At 42.4% G+C, this 16,793-nt stretch overlaps 1 protein-coding gene across 1 annotated transcript; it reads right to left on the bottom strand.

The window, feature by feature from the left end:
• Positions 1 to 11,595: 11,595 nt before the first annotated feature.
• LOC129826265 (leucine-rich repeat transmembrane neuronal protein 4-like) lies at positions 11,596 to 16,709 on the bottom strand. Its single transcript, XM_055886802.1, has 2 exons — positions 14,513 to 16,709; positions 11,596 to 14,021 (listed from the first exon to the last, which is right to left on the bottom strand). The coding sequence occupies exons 1-2, from the start codon at positions 14,514 to 14,516 to the stop codon at positions 12,400 to 12,402; spliced, it is 1,626 nt and encodes a 541-aa protein (XP_055742777.1). The 5' UTR covers positions 14,517 to 16,709; the 3' UTR covers positions 11,596 to 12,399.
• Between the last annotated feature and the right edge of the window lie 84 nt (positions 16,710 to 16,793).

Raw genomic sequence — 16,793 nt, 5'->3', positions numbered from 1 at the left:
TCAGCCACGACAGTTGAAGTCGGAAGTTTACATACACTTGGAGTCATTAAATCTGTTTTTTCAACCACTCCACAAATTTCTTGTTCACAAACTATAGTTTTGGCAAGTCGGTTTGGACATCTACTTTGTGCATGACAAAAGTAATTTCACCAACAATTGTTTACAGACAGACTATTTCACTTATAATTCACTGTATCACAATTCCAGTGGGTCTGAAGTCTAAGTTGACTGTGCCTTTAAACAGCTTGGGAAATTCCAGAAAATTATGTCATGGCTTTAGAAGCTTCTGATGGGCTAATTGACATCATTTGAGTCAATTGGAGGTGTATTTGTGGATGTATTTCAAGGCCTACCTTCAAATTCAGTGCCTCTTTGCTTGACATCATGTGAAAGTCAAAAGAAATAAGACCTCAGAAAAAGAATTGTAGACCTCCACAAATCTGGTTCGTCCTTGGGAGCAATTTCCAAACGCCTGAAGGTACCACGTTCATATGTACCAACAATAGTATGCAAGTATAAACACCATGGGACCACTCAGCAGTCATACCGTTCAGGAAGGAGACGCGTTCTGTCTCCTAGAGATGAACGTACTTGTGTGAAAAGTGAAAATCAATCCCAGAACAACAGCAAAGGACCTTGTGAAGATGCTGGAGGAAACAGGTACAAAAGTATCTATATCCACAGTAAAACGAGTCCTATATCGACATAACCTGAAAGGCCGCTCAGCAAGGAAGAAGCCACTGCTCCAAAACCACCATAAAAACGCCAGACTACGGTTTGCAACTGCACATGAGGACAAAGATTGTACTTTTTGGAGAAATGTCCTCTAGTCTGATGAAACAACAATTGAACTGTTTGGCCATAATGACCATCGTTATGTTTGAAGGAGAAAGGGTGATGCTTGCAAGCCAAAGAACACCATCCCAACCGTGAAGCCCGGGGGTGGCAACATCATGTTGTAGGGGTGCTTTGCTGCCTCTGGGACTGGGGCACTTCACAAAATACATGGCATCATTTGGAAGGAAAATTATGTGGATATATTGAAGCAACATCTCAAGATATCAGTCAGGAAGTTGAAGCTTGGTCGCAAATGGGAGTTCCAAATGGACAATGACCCCAAGCATACTTCCAAAGTTGTGTCAAAATGGCTTAAGGACAACAAAGTCAAGGTATTGGAGTGGCCATCACAAAGCCCTGACCTCAAACCTATAGAATTTGTGGGCAGAACTGAAAAAGTGTGTGCAAGCAAGGAGGCCTACAAACCTGACTCAGTTACACCAGCTCTGTCAGGAGGAATGGGCCAAGATTCACCCAACTTATTGTGGGAAGCTTGTGGAAGGCTACCCGAAAAGTTTGACTCAAGTTAAACAATTTAAAGGCAATGCTATCAAATACTAATTGAGTGTATGTAAACTTCTGACCCACTGGGAATGTTATGAAAGAAATAGAAGCTGAAATAAATAAATCTCTCTACTATTATTCTGACATTTCACATTCTTAAAATAAAGTGGCGATCCTAACTGACCTAAGACAGGGAATTTTTACTAGGATTAATTGTCAGGAATTGTGAAAAACTGAGTTTAAGTGTATTTGGCTAAGGTGTATGTAAACTTCCGACTTCAACTGTAATTTCCATTGTGGTCCCTATTTTTTAAAACATAAAATACAAAGAGAACTACAGAGATCTAGTCACATTACAGTGATAGACACAAACACATTTTCAATCTCCAGACGAGTATCAGGGGGGAGTTTAAGTAATATTCTTACAAGCTTGTTTGGCTGGTAGCTTATTCTTTAGATGTTTGGGGCTGCTGGTGAACCATGATGTGCAGACATAATCAAAGTGACACTGGACTAGTGTCTTTAGGGTGTCTGCCAGAGTCTTTAGGGTGTCTACAGCGAGGTTTCTATCCAATTGGCAAAACATTTTCATGTGAATATTCTAAAATCTTAAAAAACAATATGCCATATGCCATTTCAGAGTTTCCTTTAGGAAAATTTGGCACTGAACAACATGACATTGAAGATTTTATCGGTGTCCCTTGTTGCTCAATATGCAATAATGTGACTAGAATGACGTTGTAAACAACAGCCAACTTTCCGGGACATAGACATGTCTTATAAGAGTAGAAAGCTTAAATTCTTGTTAATCTAAATTTAGTGTAGTTTTGTTTGAAATTTTTATATTCAAATGTAGGAACTGGGTTCTACAGTTTGACCCCACTGCTGTCTCTGTTTCCACACCCACCCCGCCCAGCCATCTAGATGTGTGAAGGTTAGTGTATTTTCTGTAGGGAAGCTAATTATCCATCATGTTTGACATTCCTGTGAGTGTGCAAACTTCAATTTTTTTATTACCATAGAATTTTTGTATGTTCTCTATAGTTATGTAGTTGAAAATGTATAAGTTGACCAATTTGACACATGTGGACAAACTCCTGGCAGACTTGAAACAAAATATTGTGTAGTTGTCACGACTCCGACCGAGGCAGGCTCTCCTTCCCGTTCGGGTGGCGCTCGGCGGTCGTCGTCACCGGCCTATTAGCTGCCACTGATCCTTTTCTCCCCCTCCTTGTGTGTTTATTGGTTACACCTGTTTTGTATTTTGATTGTAAGTAGTTGGGCTTATCAGTCAGCCGGCCCGCCCGTTTCTTTGTGCGGGATTGTTAGTTGGTAAGCGTGGTGTTTGTGTCAAACTACGTGTGTACGTGGGTACTGGAGTGTTTTCGTTCCCCCCCGTGTCTGGGGTAGTTTTATGTGAGCACCCAGTGTATTAGAAGGGTGGCCTAAGTTTGACAGTGTTCATTAAAAGAACATTTGTTATTGCACCCTCTGTTTCCTGCGCTTGACTTCGCACTCCGACACCCAGTCCTTACAGTAGTGATGTAATTTTTCACTGGATCAGTCTGAAACTTTGCACACAGACTGCTGTGATCTTGTGGACAACATCTAAATTACACCTATAATTATATCTCAATGTATGGCCTTTCTCTTGCGTTTCAAAGATGATGAAAAAATAAATAAAAGATAACGCATGTTTGTTTGTGTTATCTTTTACCAGATCGAATGTGTTATATTCTCCTATATTCATTTCACATTTCCGCAAACTCCAAAGTGTTTCCTTTCAAATGGTATCAAGAATATGCATATCCTTGCTTCTGGTCCTGAGCTACAGGCAGTTAAATGTGGGTATGTCATTTTAGGCAGAAATTGGAAAAAAGTGTCTGATCCTTAACTGCCTTGTTCAGGGGCAGAATGACAGATTTTTACCTTGTCAGCTTGGGGATTCAATCTTGCAACCTTTCGGTTACTAGTCCAATGATCTAACCACGAGGCTACCTGCCGTCCCGAACAATACACAGTTCATAACGAGATGGGAGAGAAGGCGAGGCTGTAGAACTGAATCAGGGTGTCCTGCTCACTTGAGATCCCATTAACACGTAAAAAAAATAACAACCACAACCAAAAACAATGCTTGGCCCAACTGAAAAATAAACATCAAACAGCAAAAGCTGTGCTGGAGATGAAGATCCACTGGACCAGAACCAGGGCCTCTGTGCTGCACATATAGTGCGTCAGTGGAGAATGTTCATTTCCAACCTCTGGAGTGGTGAATGCCACAGAGGTGACCAGGAGGCATGATGTTGCTCCATGCATTATGAAACCCCCATTAAACAGAGGTTAATAAGATAAATTAAAACAATTCCAAACTCCAGAGATCCTATGGTGGTCCGACATTAGTTCCTAATATGAAACATTGGACACGTTGACTGATTTTCTGCCAAATGATTTAATGAGGACATTGGAATCTATGTAGTACAGTTTAAAATGAAGGACACAGTAGGTTTGGGCCTGTACTGGTTCCGTGTAGGCATTCGGAGTCCTCTGGAATGGACATAGTGTTTAGGCAATGTTACATTAATTACAAGCAGTACTATGAATGCTAATTGTCATGTCATCTGCAGCGAGTGTTAAGAATATTGCAGTATGGGTAGGTCTGGAAGGAAAGATATATCGGCCAGAGTATACCACAACATGCAATGGAAATGCAATGTTAATCTTACTCAGTTATTGAGAAATACAATTGTTTTCCCTTTCTAAAAATACAATTCTCTATTTACTAATAGCCTATCAAAATGTCCCAAGTGAAAATTCAAAGCTCTATCTATAACATTTTGGATTCACAAGTTGGAGGCTGTGAATGAATGTTTTTGACACTTAAGACAATAAATTCTGCCTTTTAGCAGGGTATTGTCTAGGGTAATTAATTTGACATGTTCAACACCAGCTCTACACAATCAGTAATACAAAGAAGAAGGAAAGATCTATATAGGCGTATTGCAGTACAGCCTGGATAATTTAAGCACATACTGTAGTTTACTAAAATTAGAAATCATAGCTAGCATAGGTTAACTGTGCATCAATTACTGTTTCCCATCTACAGTAAAACACCTAACTCATGAACCTCGGATTGCTCTCTCACTGCCTCCTTTCCCAGATACAGCAGCCATACAGTGCTATAACCATCTGGAGTTTTCAAGACAATGTAAACCATGTTTCATCTATCAGAATTTTAAATAGGCAGATTAAAATGCACATAATTACAACATTGCTCTTTTCTACACATACGAAGGCACATTTGTATTCCAAACAGGAATTCATCATAAATGCAGCAGCTGAAAGCATAATAAATGGGTATATAAATCTTGCTGCCAGCAGTACCTCCTCGTCATGACTCATGCTGAGAAAGTGAAATAAGTGATGGGGCACATAAATCCTTTTGAAATCAAATGGACATCAACCATTATCAATGTTTGTTTGCATTCACTTTACATCACATGATGGCCATGGACACATCACCCTCCTGCCATATTTCACTATATGGCGTTTATGTATAGACATGCTGTTTAGTATGAGTAAGCTGTGGTTAGATCGTTATAACTTTCTCTATTGGCCTCAAGAGCAGTGATCATTATGAATATTACACTCGATACACACCAAGCTGTCAAGTAGCTGTTTATACCAGCCTATACACAACAACACACATGAGGAGAGTCTCCAAGTCTGAGAAATGACATGTTTCTAGTTTGGACCAGTAGAAGGATGATAATACACAGTGGATTATTATCCTCAATTGAAGACTGTGGCTGAATTCCACCACTTTTTGATTAGGTAGGATAGCTCACCGATGTAAATAGCTTTTGAACGCTAGCACCAAATTCCCCTAATCCTGTCTGGTTTAACACATGCCTCCTTGCCCACTTTAATTTATTTTCCTTTCTGTTGAGGGAGTTGACCGTATGGAGTTGACTAGGGAGGGAGGAGGAGAGGGGAAGACAGATGGAGGTGGGTGGCATTTTTCTAATCGCAAAAGTGACCTGACCCTTGGGACCATGTTTGCTGAGTGGCTGTTGCCCCTGTTCTTTCCCTTGCCTGTTACACAGCAGGAACACATGGCTCTCCCACACCAACACAAACAGACACAGCATGGAGAGAGCTAACTTAGGCATTTGCCAGTAGAGGGAGAGAAAAGAGGACAATCACAGAATACAGTGAATGGTAATGGAGGGGCATGTTGCCAAGTTACTCAGTCTTACAGTTTCTTTCTATAGTGCAGATGACAGTATCTGTAATATGAATGGCTCAGTCAAATTGGTGTACTGGCATACAATGCCTACTCTGCATAAACATAAGTTGACAACCAGTATGTCCATTCACGCTTCGTTTTTACTATTGACAGTATCTGATATTGTCATTGTCCCAACTCATATAGCTACGCAACATACAGCACCAGTCAAAAGTTTGGACAGACCTACTTATTCAAGGGGTTTTCTTTATTTTTACTATTTTCTACATTGTAGAATAACAGTGAAGACATCAAAACTATGAAATAACACATTTTGAATCATGTAGAAACCCCCAAAAAGTTAAACAAATGTATTTTAGATTCTTCAAAGTAGCCACCCTTTGCCTTGATGACAGATTTGCTCACTCTTGGTATTCTCTCAACCAGCTTCATCAGGAATGCTTTTCCAACAGTCTTGTAGGAGTGCCCACATATGCTGAGCACTCGTTGGCTGCTTTTCCTTCACTTTGCGGTCCAAGTCATCCCAAACCATCTTAATTGGGTTGAGGTCAGGTGATTGTGGAGGCTAGGTCTTGTAATGCAGCACTCCATCACTCTCCTTCTTGGTCAAATAGCCCTTACCTAGCCTAGAGGTGTGTTTTGGGTCATTGTCCTGTTGAAAAACAAAGTATAGTCCCACTGTAAGGCTTTACCGTGGTGGGAGTCGGCCAATTACGCACGGCTGAGATGCGGTCACTCTCCATCTCCACTCCTGAGGTGGAAATGCGGTACCCTATGAAGGAGACGGACTGTTGGAAGAACAGACATTTCTCAGCCTTGGCGTACAGGTCATGCTCCAACAGTCGACCATGCACCTTGTGCACCACTGACACTGCGTGTAGCGGAGTACATCAGAATGTCATCAATATACACCACTACACCCTGCCCATGCAGGTCCCTGAAAATCCTGTCTACAAATGCTTGGAAGACTGATGGAGCATTCATCAACTCGTACGGCATGACGAGGTACTCATAATGCCCTGAGGTCGTACTGAACGCCGTCTTCCACTCGTCTCCCTCCCGGATACGCACCAGGTTGTAAGCACTCCTGAGATCAAGTTTGGTGAAGAAGCGCGCCCCGCGCATTGACTCAATCACCGTGGTGATGAGAGGTAGCGGGTAACTGTACCTCACAGTTATCTGATTAAGGCCTCGATAGTCAATACACGGTTACAGACCTCCCCCCTTCTTCACAAAAAATAAACTCGAGGAGGCGGGGGAAGTGGAGGACTGAATGTACCCCTGACGCAGGGATTCGGCGACATATGTTTCAATAGCCACCGTCTCCGCCTGTGACAGAGGATACACGTGACTCCTGGGAAGTGCAGCGTCTACCAGGAGATTTATCGCACAATCCCCCCGTCGATGGGGTGGTAATTGAGTCGCCTTCTTTTTGGAGAAGGCGAGAGCCAAATCGGCATATTCGGGGGGAATGCTCACGGTAGAGACCTGGTCTGGACTTTCCACCGTAGTAGCACCTACGGAAACCCCTAAACACCTCCCCGAGCACTCTCGCAACCACCCTGTGAGAGCCCTCCGTTGCCATGAAACAGTGGGGTCATGACAAGCTAACCAGGGTAGGCCTAGCACGACGGGAAACGCAGGAGAGTCAATGAGAAAGAGACTGATTCTCTACATGTGAGCCCCCTGTGTCACCATGCCCAGAGGAGCGGTGGCCTCCCTAATCAACCCTGACCCTCATGGTCAACTATCTAAGGCATGAACTGGGAAGGGCATAGCCACAGGAACGATGGGGATCCCTAAACTATGGGCAAATGATCTGTCAATAAAATTCCCAGCCGCGCCTGAATCGACGAGCGCCTTATGCTCAAAATTTTGGGCAAACTCAGGAAAAGTAACAAACAAAAACATGTGTGTGAAACCGATGTGAAATGGCTAGCTAGTTAGCGGTGGTGCGCGCTAATAGCGTTTCAATCGGGTGATGTCACTCGCTCTGAGACCTGAAGTAGTTGTTCACCTTGCTCTGCAAGGGCCGTGGCTTTTGTGGCGCGATGGGTAACGATGCTTTGTGGGTGACTGTTGTTGATGTGTGCAGAGGGTCCCTGGTTCGAGCCCAGGTAGGGGCGAGGAGAGGGACGGAAGCTATACTGTTATATGTGCAACAGAGAGCTCTGGGTGAGAATGGTGCCTTCTCACCTGGGGTGATGCCAGAGTGCCCTGCCTGCTGCCTCCACCCCCAGAGGAACCAACCCGGCACCGACCAGCAGTGTGACCTCTGCGACCTCCTCCAGTCTCCCTGAGCGCAGCACCTCCCAACTCCATGGGCATCGGAGTAGTGGTGCTGGGGGATGGAACCAACAGACCCCAATCTGGACGTCCGTGGGTAACCAGCTGGTCTAAGGTGAGGGTGGTGTCCTTGCAGGCCAACTCTCAACGGACGTCCTCGCGCAAACTGCAGCGTTCCATCCCGCTCCGGAGACCAGGGTCCGAAAGTCGTAGGTGGAAACGACGTTCACCCGCCGCTCTGCCCTCAGGCGGGTGGTCGAAGACTGCCCGTAAACGACGGGTGAACTCCTCAAAGTGGTCTGTCCAGCACCGCATCTCCTTTCACCCACACGGCGTTGGCCCACTCCAGGGCTTTCCCCGAGAGACAGCAGACGAGGGCGGACACCCTCTCGCAGCCCGAAGGAGCCGGGTGGACGGTTGCCAGGTATAACTCCAACTGCAGCAGGAAACGCTGGCAGCGGGCAGCCGTCCCACGTACTCCCCGGGGAGGGTGAGGTGAATCCCACTGGAACCGGGTGCAGGGGGAGTGAGTAGTGGAGGCCCCTGTTGTGCTGGGGGAGGCGCTGGAGGAACTCCCTGTCTCTCCCAGCGGTCCATGGTTTGGACAACGCGGTCCATGGCGGCACCGAGATGGTGGATTATCGCCTCTTGCTCCAGGAAGCGCTCCTCAACCCCTATACCAGGGGCACCTGCTCCTGCTGACTCCATATGGGTGGTGTGGAATTCTGTAAGGGTTGCGGAACTGGTGGCAGTGAAGTCAGATGCAGGAGAGCAGAAATAGGTAATAGCCGGAGCAGTTTAATTTCAAAACCAACGGCAATAAAAAAAGAACCTACATGGGTACAAAACCCGACGCGCACCAGTAACATAGTGCCCAAGCACTTACAAACAAACAATTCCACACAAGAACATGGGGAGAACAGAGGGTTAAATACACAACACTTAATGAGGGAAATGGAAACCAGGTGTGTAGGAAAACAAGACAAAACAAATGGAAAATTAAAAGTGGATCGACGATGGCTAGAAGACCGGTGACGCCGACCGCCGAACACCGCCCGAACAAGGAGAGGAAATTACTTTGGTGGAAGTTGTGACATCCACTAAGCGCAAACCAGATGGGATGGCATATCGCTGCAGAATGCTATGGTAGCCATGCTGGTTAAGTGTGCCTCAAATTCTAAATAAACCACAGACAGTGTCACCAGCAAAACACCATCACACCTCCTCCTCCATGTTTCATGGTGGGAACATCACATGCAGAGATCATCTGTTCACCTACTCTGTGTCTCACAAAGACACTGCGTTTGGAACCAAAAATCTCAATTTTGACTCATAAGACCAATGGACAGATTTCTACTGGTTTAATGTCCATTGCTCATGTTTCTTGGCCCAAGCAAGTCTCCTTTTCTTATTGGTGTCCTTTAGTAGTGGTTTCTTTTTAGCAATTTGACCATGAAGGCCTGATTCATGCAGTCTCCTCTGAACAGTTGATATTGAGATGTGTCTGTTACTTGAACTCTGTGAAGCATTTATTTGGGCTGCAATCTGAGGCTGGTAACTCTGATGTACTTTAATGAACTTATCCTCTGCAGCAGAGGTAACGCTGGGTCTTCCTTTCCTGTGGCGGTCCTCATGAGAGCCAGTTTCATCATTGAGCTTGATGGTTTTTCCAATTGTACTTGAAGAACCTTTAAAAGTTCTTGAAATGTTCTGCATGACTGACATTCATGTTTTAAGTAATGATGGACTGTCATTTCTCCATGCTTATTTGAGTTGTTCTTGCCATAATATGGACTTGGTCTTTTACCAAATTGGGCTATCTTCTGTATACCACCCCTACCTTGTCACAAAACAACTGATTGGCTCAAATGCATTAAGGAAAGAAATTCCACAAATTCACTTTTAAGAAGGCACACCTGTTAATTGAAATGCATTCCAGGTGACTACCTCATGAAGCTGATTGAGAGAATGCCTTGAGTGTGCAAAGCTGTCATCAAGGCTAAGGGTGGCTACTTTGAAGAATCTCAAATATAAATTATATTTTGATTTGTTTAACACTTTTTTGGTGACTACATGATTCCATATGTGTTATTTCATAGTTTTGAGGTCTTCACTAGTATTATACAACATAGAAAATAGTAATAATAAAGAAAAACCCTTGAATGAGTAGGTGTCCAAACTTTTGACTGGTACTGTACTTCTGTACATATACAAGCAATGATGAATAGTTATGGCAATTTTTACAGTGAACATTTTATAACTCCATCCTTAATCCATATCTAATATTCCACAAAAAGCACGCCTGCTTCCCTATGAGTTCTTACGCAGCTGAATCAAAAACATGCAATTAATAAACATAGCCATTTCCTGTACAACAATTGTTTTGGTCTAAAAATCATAATGAGCACGACATTTAATTAAACTGCTTCCACAGCTAGGAGTGATTTGGCCCACGCTACTTTAAAAGAGTGCGGACCCATTTATAGACAATATCAAGCTGCCCCAGAGGAAGTATGAGTGTTCTCCTCATAAGTAGTAGTTTAGCCAAATATCACCTATTTGGACTATTTGTAGAATATATGATATTCACTCTTTTAGATACATAGCATCTATCCTTGAGAACACGTGTGATCTGGGGAAATAAATATTCCCTTAAACTAAGACCTCTGTTAAAAGCATAATAGTGATCAAGTGAATGCAATTCAGTGATTCTGCATCTTGAAGCAAACATTTCAATGTCATTGAGATCATAAACGAACACATGCTTTAAAAGCCTGAGAGAAGCAAATATTCAGACAGCTATAGTGCTCTGTAACAATTAGCAACTATTATAAGGATAAGGACAAAAAAATCTGTAATGTGAAATGTAAATACAATCTAAATGGAAATATAGACTTCCATAGAGCCTAGGTAGAACTCTACCCTGTGAATCCTGCATGGCTGCATCTGTCATGGCCTTAGTGGGCTGGTATACCCCACACATCCATAAAACATCTGTCATAGCCTTAGTGGGCTGGTATACCCCACACATCCATAAAACATTTGTCATAGCCTTAGTGGGCTGGTATACCCCACACATCCATAAAACATCTGTCATAGCCTTAGTGGGCTGGTATACCCCACACATCCATAAAACATCTGTCATAGCCTTAGTGGGCTGGTATACCCCGCACATCCATAAAACATCTGTCATAGCCTTAGTGGGCTGGTATACCCCACACATCCATAAAACATTTGTCATAGCCTTAGTGGGCTGGTATACCCCGCACATCCATAAAACATCTGTCATAGCCTTAGTGGGCTGGTATACCCCACACATCCATAAAACATCTGTCATAGCTTTAGTGGGCTGGTATACCCCACACATCCATAAAACATCTGTCATAGCCTTAGTGGGCTGGTATACCCCGCACATCCATAAAACATCTGTCATAGCCTTAGTGGGCTGGTATACCCCACACATCCATAAAACATCTGTCATAGCCTTAGTGGGCTGGTATACCCCACACATCCATAAAACATTTGTCCCAGGTGCTGGATCAGACAGGATAAAAACATTTATGCATTTTTCATAAAATTTGAAATAGTCTTGTTACACCATGTTTTATGTCATGGTGAAGTGCCTCAAAGCATACTAATACTGTTGGCTTTTTTGGTATATTGCATGCCAGTAAGAAGACTAAAAACAGGACAAAATAATGTAATCATGTTTATGACACCCATTATTTAGCAACTACCATTCACAAGTTTAATGACATAAATCAATTTCACATACAGTTACCATAATTACATAAAACAAACAAGAGCTAAATATTGGAAAATACTACACATAAAGTCTATCAGTTACTTGTATACAAGTATTAACACGAAGATCTCAATATTACTCAAGGATAAGAAAAGTGAAAAGTGGGGTAATTTGTAATCAACAGCAGATACAGATGTGCCATCTCAATTTGATCCCTCTTTTGTTGCTGAGAATTTTCCTGCACTGCAGGAAATGCACATTTCTAGTGTATATTCAAGGCTTAAAAAGCTTCTAACGTTTACTATTACTAGCTTAAAACTTGATTTGCCCTAAGGAAAAATGTATCAACCCCTACAAAAATGGCCATTAATTATAATCCACAAATTTCCTGTTGATGCAGGATTATTTTCCTGCTGAAAGAAAGTAGGTTTATATTCACAAACAGGATTAATTCATTCAATCAATGTGTTCTTAATGTGATAACGTTAATTTAAAACAACAATAACAAGAGTCAAACAGAGGATGTAAGTTGTCAGTCACCATGCACACAGTGACCTGTACAGTGCATCCCTATGGAAAACATTTAGCTCTGACTCCCAAGCAGCTGTAAAGTGCGTTTTTAGGATGGATAACTTGAATTTAAAACAACAGTAAGAACAGAGTCAGAGGATGGGAGTTTTACTCAGTCTCCATTCACTAAAGAGGTTTACAGTGCATCCCTATGGAAAACATTTACCTCTGACCCCCAGGCAGAGTGCGTTTTTCAGATGGACTTGACAGATCATACCTCACATTCTCTGGATCCTGAAATTGTGCAGGGGCAGGCCCTTGTCTCATTTACCAATGCATCCATGGTCTCAGAGTTTGAATGGTAAGTCAAATAATACTCTTGCAACTGAGAGTTAAGGTTAAGCTCCTGCTTCCGGGCCTTTTTTCTGCGCTTGTGGTTGACTGAGTGCTGCTGCAGCTGCCTCATGCTATTGGGGTAGCGCCTCCACGAGACATAAATTACCAGCAGGATCAATGACACAGACAGAAATAGGGCTACACTGCCTGCAATGATTTTATGGAAGGCCATATGCTCAAACTCTAGTTCTGGGAAAAATGAGGAGGATTCTGGAGAGATGGAGGTCATGAGTATGGACTCTGTTGTGTCTTTTTCTGTCACAATGGGAGAGACAGGTTGTGGAGTGAGTCTTTGTACAGTTGATGCAGGTAGACCTTGGGTTATTGTGGTCGTGTTAGAGAGAGGTGTGGTGGGCTTTTTGGTGTCCACAACTAAGGCTGTGGTTTGCCTCATGATCATAGCTGTGGTTTGGTCTACAACTGATATGTCCACACATATTGTGTAGTTCCTCACTATGTCGATTACTCTGTCTCCCTGAACTGACTTGGGGCTGCTGCATATCATGTTGATGTCTTTTGAGCCTCTGAAGTTCTTCAGCCAGGTCACCAGGGGGCAGATAGTAGGGCTGCAGTCCCAGACGTTACCCACCAGGCTGATGGTGGTAATGGAGACCCACGCTGACACCGTGTCCTGAGACACGTTGCTCAGCTTGTTGGATTCAAGATTGAGTATCTGTAAGTTTGGCATACACTGGAAAACAGCTGGGTCCAAGATCTGGATGTCATTTCCTGAGAGGTCTAATTTTTGCAGCGTATGCCAGATCCAAGGCAGGCCCTGATTGATGGCTCGTATGCGGTTCCATTGCAAGTAGAGGACCTGTAGATTGTTAAGGCGTGGAAAAATAAAAAAATGTATCCTTGAAAATTGATTATGCTCCAGATGAAGCTCTTTCAACTTGAACAGCCCCAAGAAGGTGGTGCGGAATAGGGTGCGTAGGTGATTGTAACCCAGGTCCAGGAACTCCAGGTTGCGACACTCCAGGAAAGTGCGTACAGGTATCCTGTTGAGACCATTGGATCGTAGGTGAAGGTTTTGGAGCTTACGCAGACCATAGAAATGACCTGGCTGCAGAGACTGTAGCTGGTTGTAGGACAAATCAAGATTACGCAGGTTTGGTACAGCATTGAAAGTCTTATTTTGTAGAACTGTAATTTTGTTAGAGCTGAGAATCAGTTCTTTGAGCCTACGCACACCCTGAAAGGCTAAGCTATCTATGGCAGTGATGTAATTGTGGTCCAGGTAAAGCCAGATGAGCTGGTTGAGATGAGCGAATTGGTAAGGCAGCAGAGTCAGTAGGCTGTTGTAGCGCAGGGACAGACCCTGACATCCAGTAGAGATGTTTTCTGGGATATCTTGAAAGATGCCAGACTCGCAATAAACAATCTTCCCTTCACAGCGACAACTTGCTGGGCACATCCTCTCCCCCTTGCTGAGCAGCAGAAGAAAAGATGACAGGAGAAGAAGGCATGAAAGATGCCTATCCCAAACTAGGGAACCTGTAGATGAGAAGAGATTTGAGTGCATGGGGCTACCAAAGCACACCTCCATTTCAGCATGTGTGCCCTGTCACTGTGCATTGTCCATGACAGATTGATATTTCAGGCAGATTTGTATTTTTTTGTGGCATTCTGTGAAGTGAAAATCCTGTCAACTATGGGTGATGGGTCTTTCTAAGACATAAATGCATAGAAACAGAACAGACACTGAATAACTTTCACATTTCATACCACTTATGAGCTCAATAATGTATAATGCATATTCATAAATATATAAAAGGGCAGGTATATTACTCAGTGACCAATCTTTTGTTGGGTTTTAGAGCAGCCAAACTACCCCTCATTATAAACCCTATATAATGCAATACTGGTTGTACACTGCATAAGAAAAGCAAGCATCAAGGAGTTTTATGTAACAAAGCTTCAAAGCACCATAAACTTTCATGAAATAGAAATTTGTATCTTTATGGGTTTCATTGGTGGTCACTTACCCATTGCTGCTTAGTGAAATATGAGCAATCCTTTCAGCACCATGGAACTGTCCAAATAATGAATTTAACTCCTTTCATTCGACACACGCCTGCTCTACCAATAGAAAACTGAAAATATTGCATGAATTGCCTCGTGAGTTTCAAGAGATGCTCTTAAATGTATACATCACTGACAATAATACTTTAAATCAGAATAAAAGACAAGTTAGAACGTCAGCAGTTCCAAGTTCGATATATCCGCGGAAGAGCACAATGTACTCATCCCTAAATAGCCTACTGGACTGGTAGTGACTTCACCCGTACGCGGCAAAAAAATGGAAATACTGGCTATGCGCAATAAACAATTCCGTTCAGGCGTGTCGGATTGCACAACCAAGTGCAACTGCAACACCCTGCGCTTTCTCTACATACACATGCATGCACCCTCGCGAAAAGAGAGGGAGAGACATAGCGGCATTTGAAATGTCTCTATTCCTTTGAAACTTTTTTAAGTAATGTTTACTGTTACTTTATTTAAATTGTGTGATCTATTTCACTTTCTTTGGCAAGGTAAACATGTTTCCCATGTCAATAAAACCCTTTGAATTGAGAGAGAATTTCACTGTATAAGAATCGGTCGCATTTATTGAAAGAAGTTCAACATACTCTGATTTATGAACGATCTATAATTATTTACAAAAGCTACCTTACTCATGACGAATTTTCATAAGTAAGAAAAAGTAGCCTCCCTAATCTGGTTAAAACATAAAAAATGTAATGACTCATTTCGCAGTTGTAGCCTATAGCAGGCGACTGCCCACAGTATCTACAAATAGCGTCACAACAAAATAGGAAAACGTGTTGTAACATTATGGCTACATACAACTATAAGTAAAAACAAAAGATGTATAGTTTGTCAATGTAAAGTACTACAAGGGACCCTTCAAACATACATCATGTGCAGTTCAGGTCAGCAATAACAGTGAGAAGAATCTCTCCTAATACCTCAATGGTGTTTGGGAAATCAGATCAGTGCTGTTTAAACTAATGGCAGGATAAAAGGAAATAATTCAGTATTTTGGCCTTTTGTGATTTCCTATTAATGAGAAGAATGGATTTTTGTTTTTAAGTCCCTACCCAGGTAGCACATAACGTTCTGTGAACCACGTTTCTTAGAGCTTGGTGAGAGCGTGGTTGGCCTATGTTATTTGCATACAACCTTTCCTTAACTTTCTGTGAATGGTGCCGGATAGTTGCTTGGCTTTGGAATATTCTCAGCACATTTAAGGAACTATACAAAAAAAAAAAAAAAAGGTCAAACATTGGTTACATTTCATTCCAACTGGTTCGACATTGGGACATGTTCTCAAAAGTTCAGAGAATGTTTAAAAAAAATTCTGCGGGAATTTCAGTACTTCAGCATAACATTTCACACAGGTTTCCTCATGGTTCTATTTAAAGCTGTGTTCTCAAATTGATCTAAGAACATTAAGAAAACTTTCCATAAAAACCACAAGAAACTTTGAGTAATATTCAGAGAACATTCTAAGAATGTTATTTGAAAACATACAATCCCTCAGTCTCAGCATCAACAAAACTGTCCTTTATCTTGTTAAGTGTGTTGGCCACGCCCACTAATTGGCCACACCTGATCATAATGAGCGCTTGATTCCTATAAAATGGGGTCTGTTTGAATAAACTAAAAAGAACATGGCATGCTAGCTCCTTCCTGGTGGACTAATTCCATGGATAGAAAACAAAAGATGATAGGTTTGTATCTCACTGATGCCTTGTCACAATAAGAAAGAAATGTGTCTGCATGATTAGTGCCCAAGGAAATGAATTTCCATGCATTTTAATAGTGCTTGTAGTTAAAAAAAGTTAACCCCAAATAAGCTAGCAGTGTTAAAGTCATGACCACTTGCATTGAGTGAAAGTCATCAAAATGTAGAATTTCTTTTTTCAGAGAATCAACAAAACCTCCCAGGAAAAGTTTCAAGGAACCAAAGTAAAATGTTCTCAGAACCTCTCTGCAACCTAAAAATAAACCTTTTTAAAACAGGTAATTTTTCACTTCTGTTCTCAGAACGTTTAAAAAAATTTTTTACCAGTCAGGAAGCTTATGGCTTTGTTCCCACAACCAATGTGAAACCAAAAACATACAGTCCCACAACTTCCAAGGAAACAAATGTGCTGGGGATTGACATCATGGGCCGATCATTTTGCAACAGGTCATTGTTCACAGTGGGCCATGGGAACTCTGCTTGCAATGCTCAACATCTAGCCAATGGATTGTTTCATC

This window comes from Salvelinus fontinalis, chromosome 28 (genome assembly GCF_029448725.1).
Source record: "Salvelinus fontinalis isolate EN_2023a chromosome 28, ASM2944872v1, whole genome shotgun sequence".
Lineage (NCBI taxonomy): Eukaryota > Metazoa > Chordata > Actinopteri > Salmoniformes > Salmonidae > Salvelinus > Salvelinus fontinalis.
The sequence above is the reverse complement of the archived record's forward strand: the minus strand, read 5'-3'. Positions and strand labels throughout refer to the sequence as shown.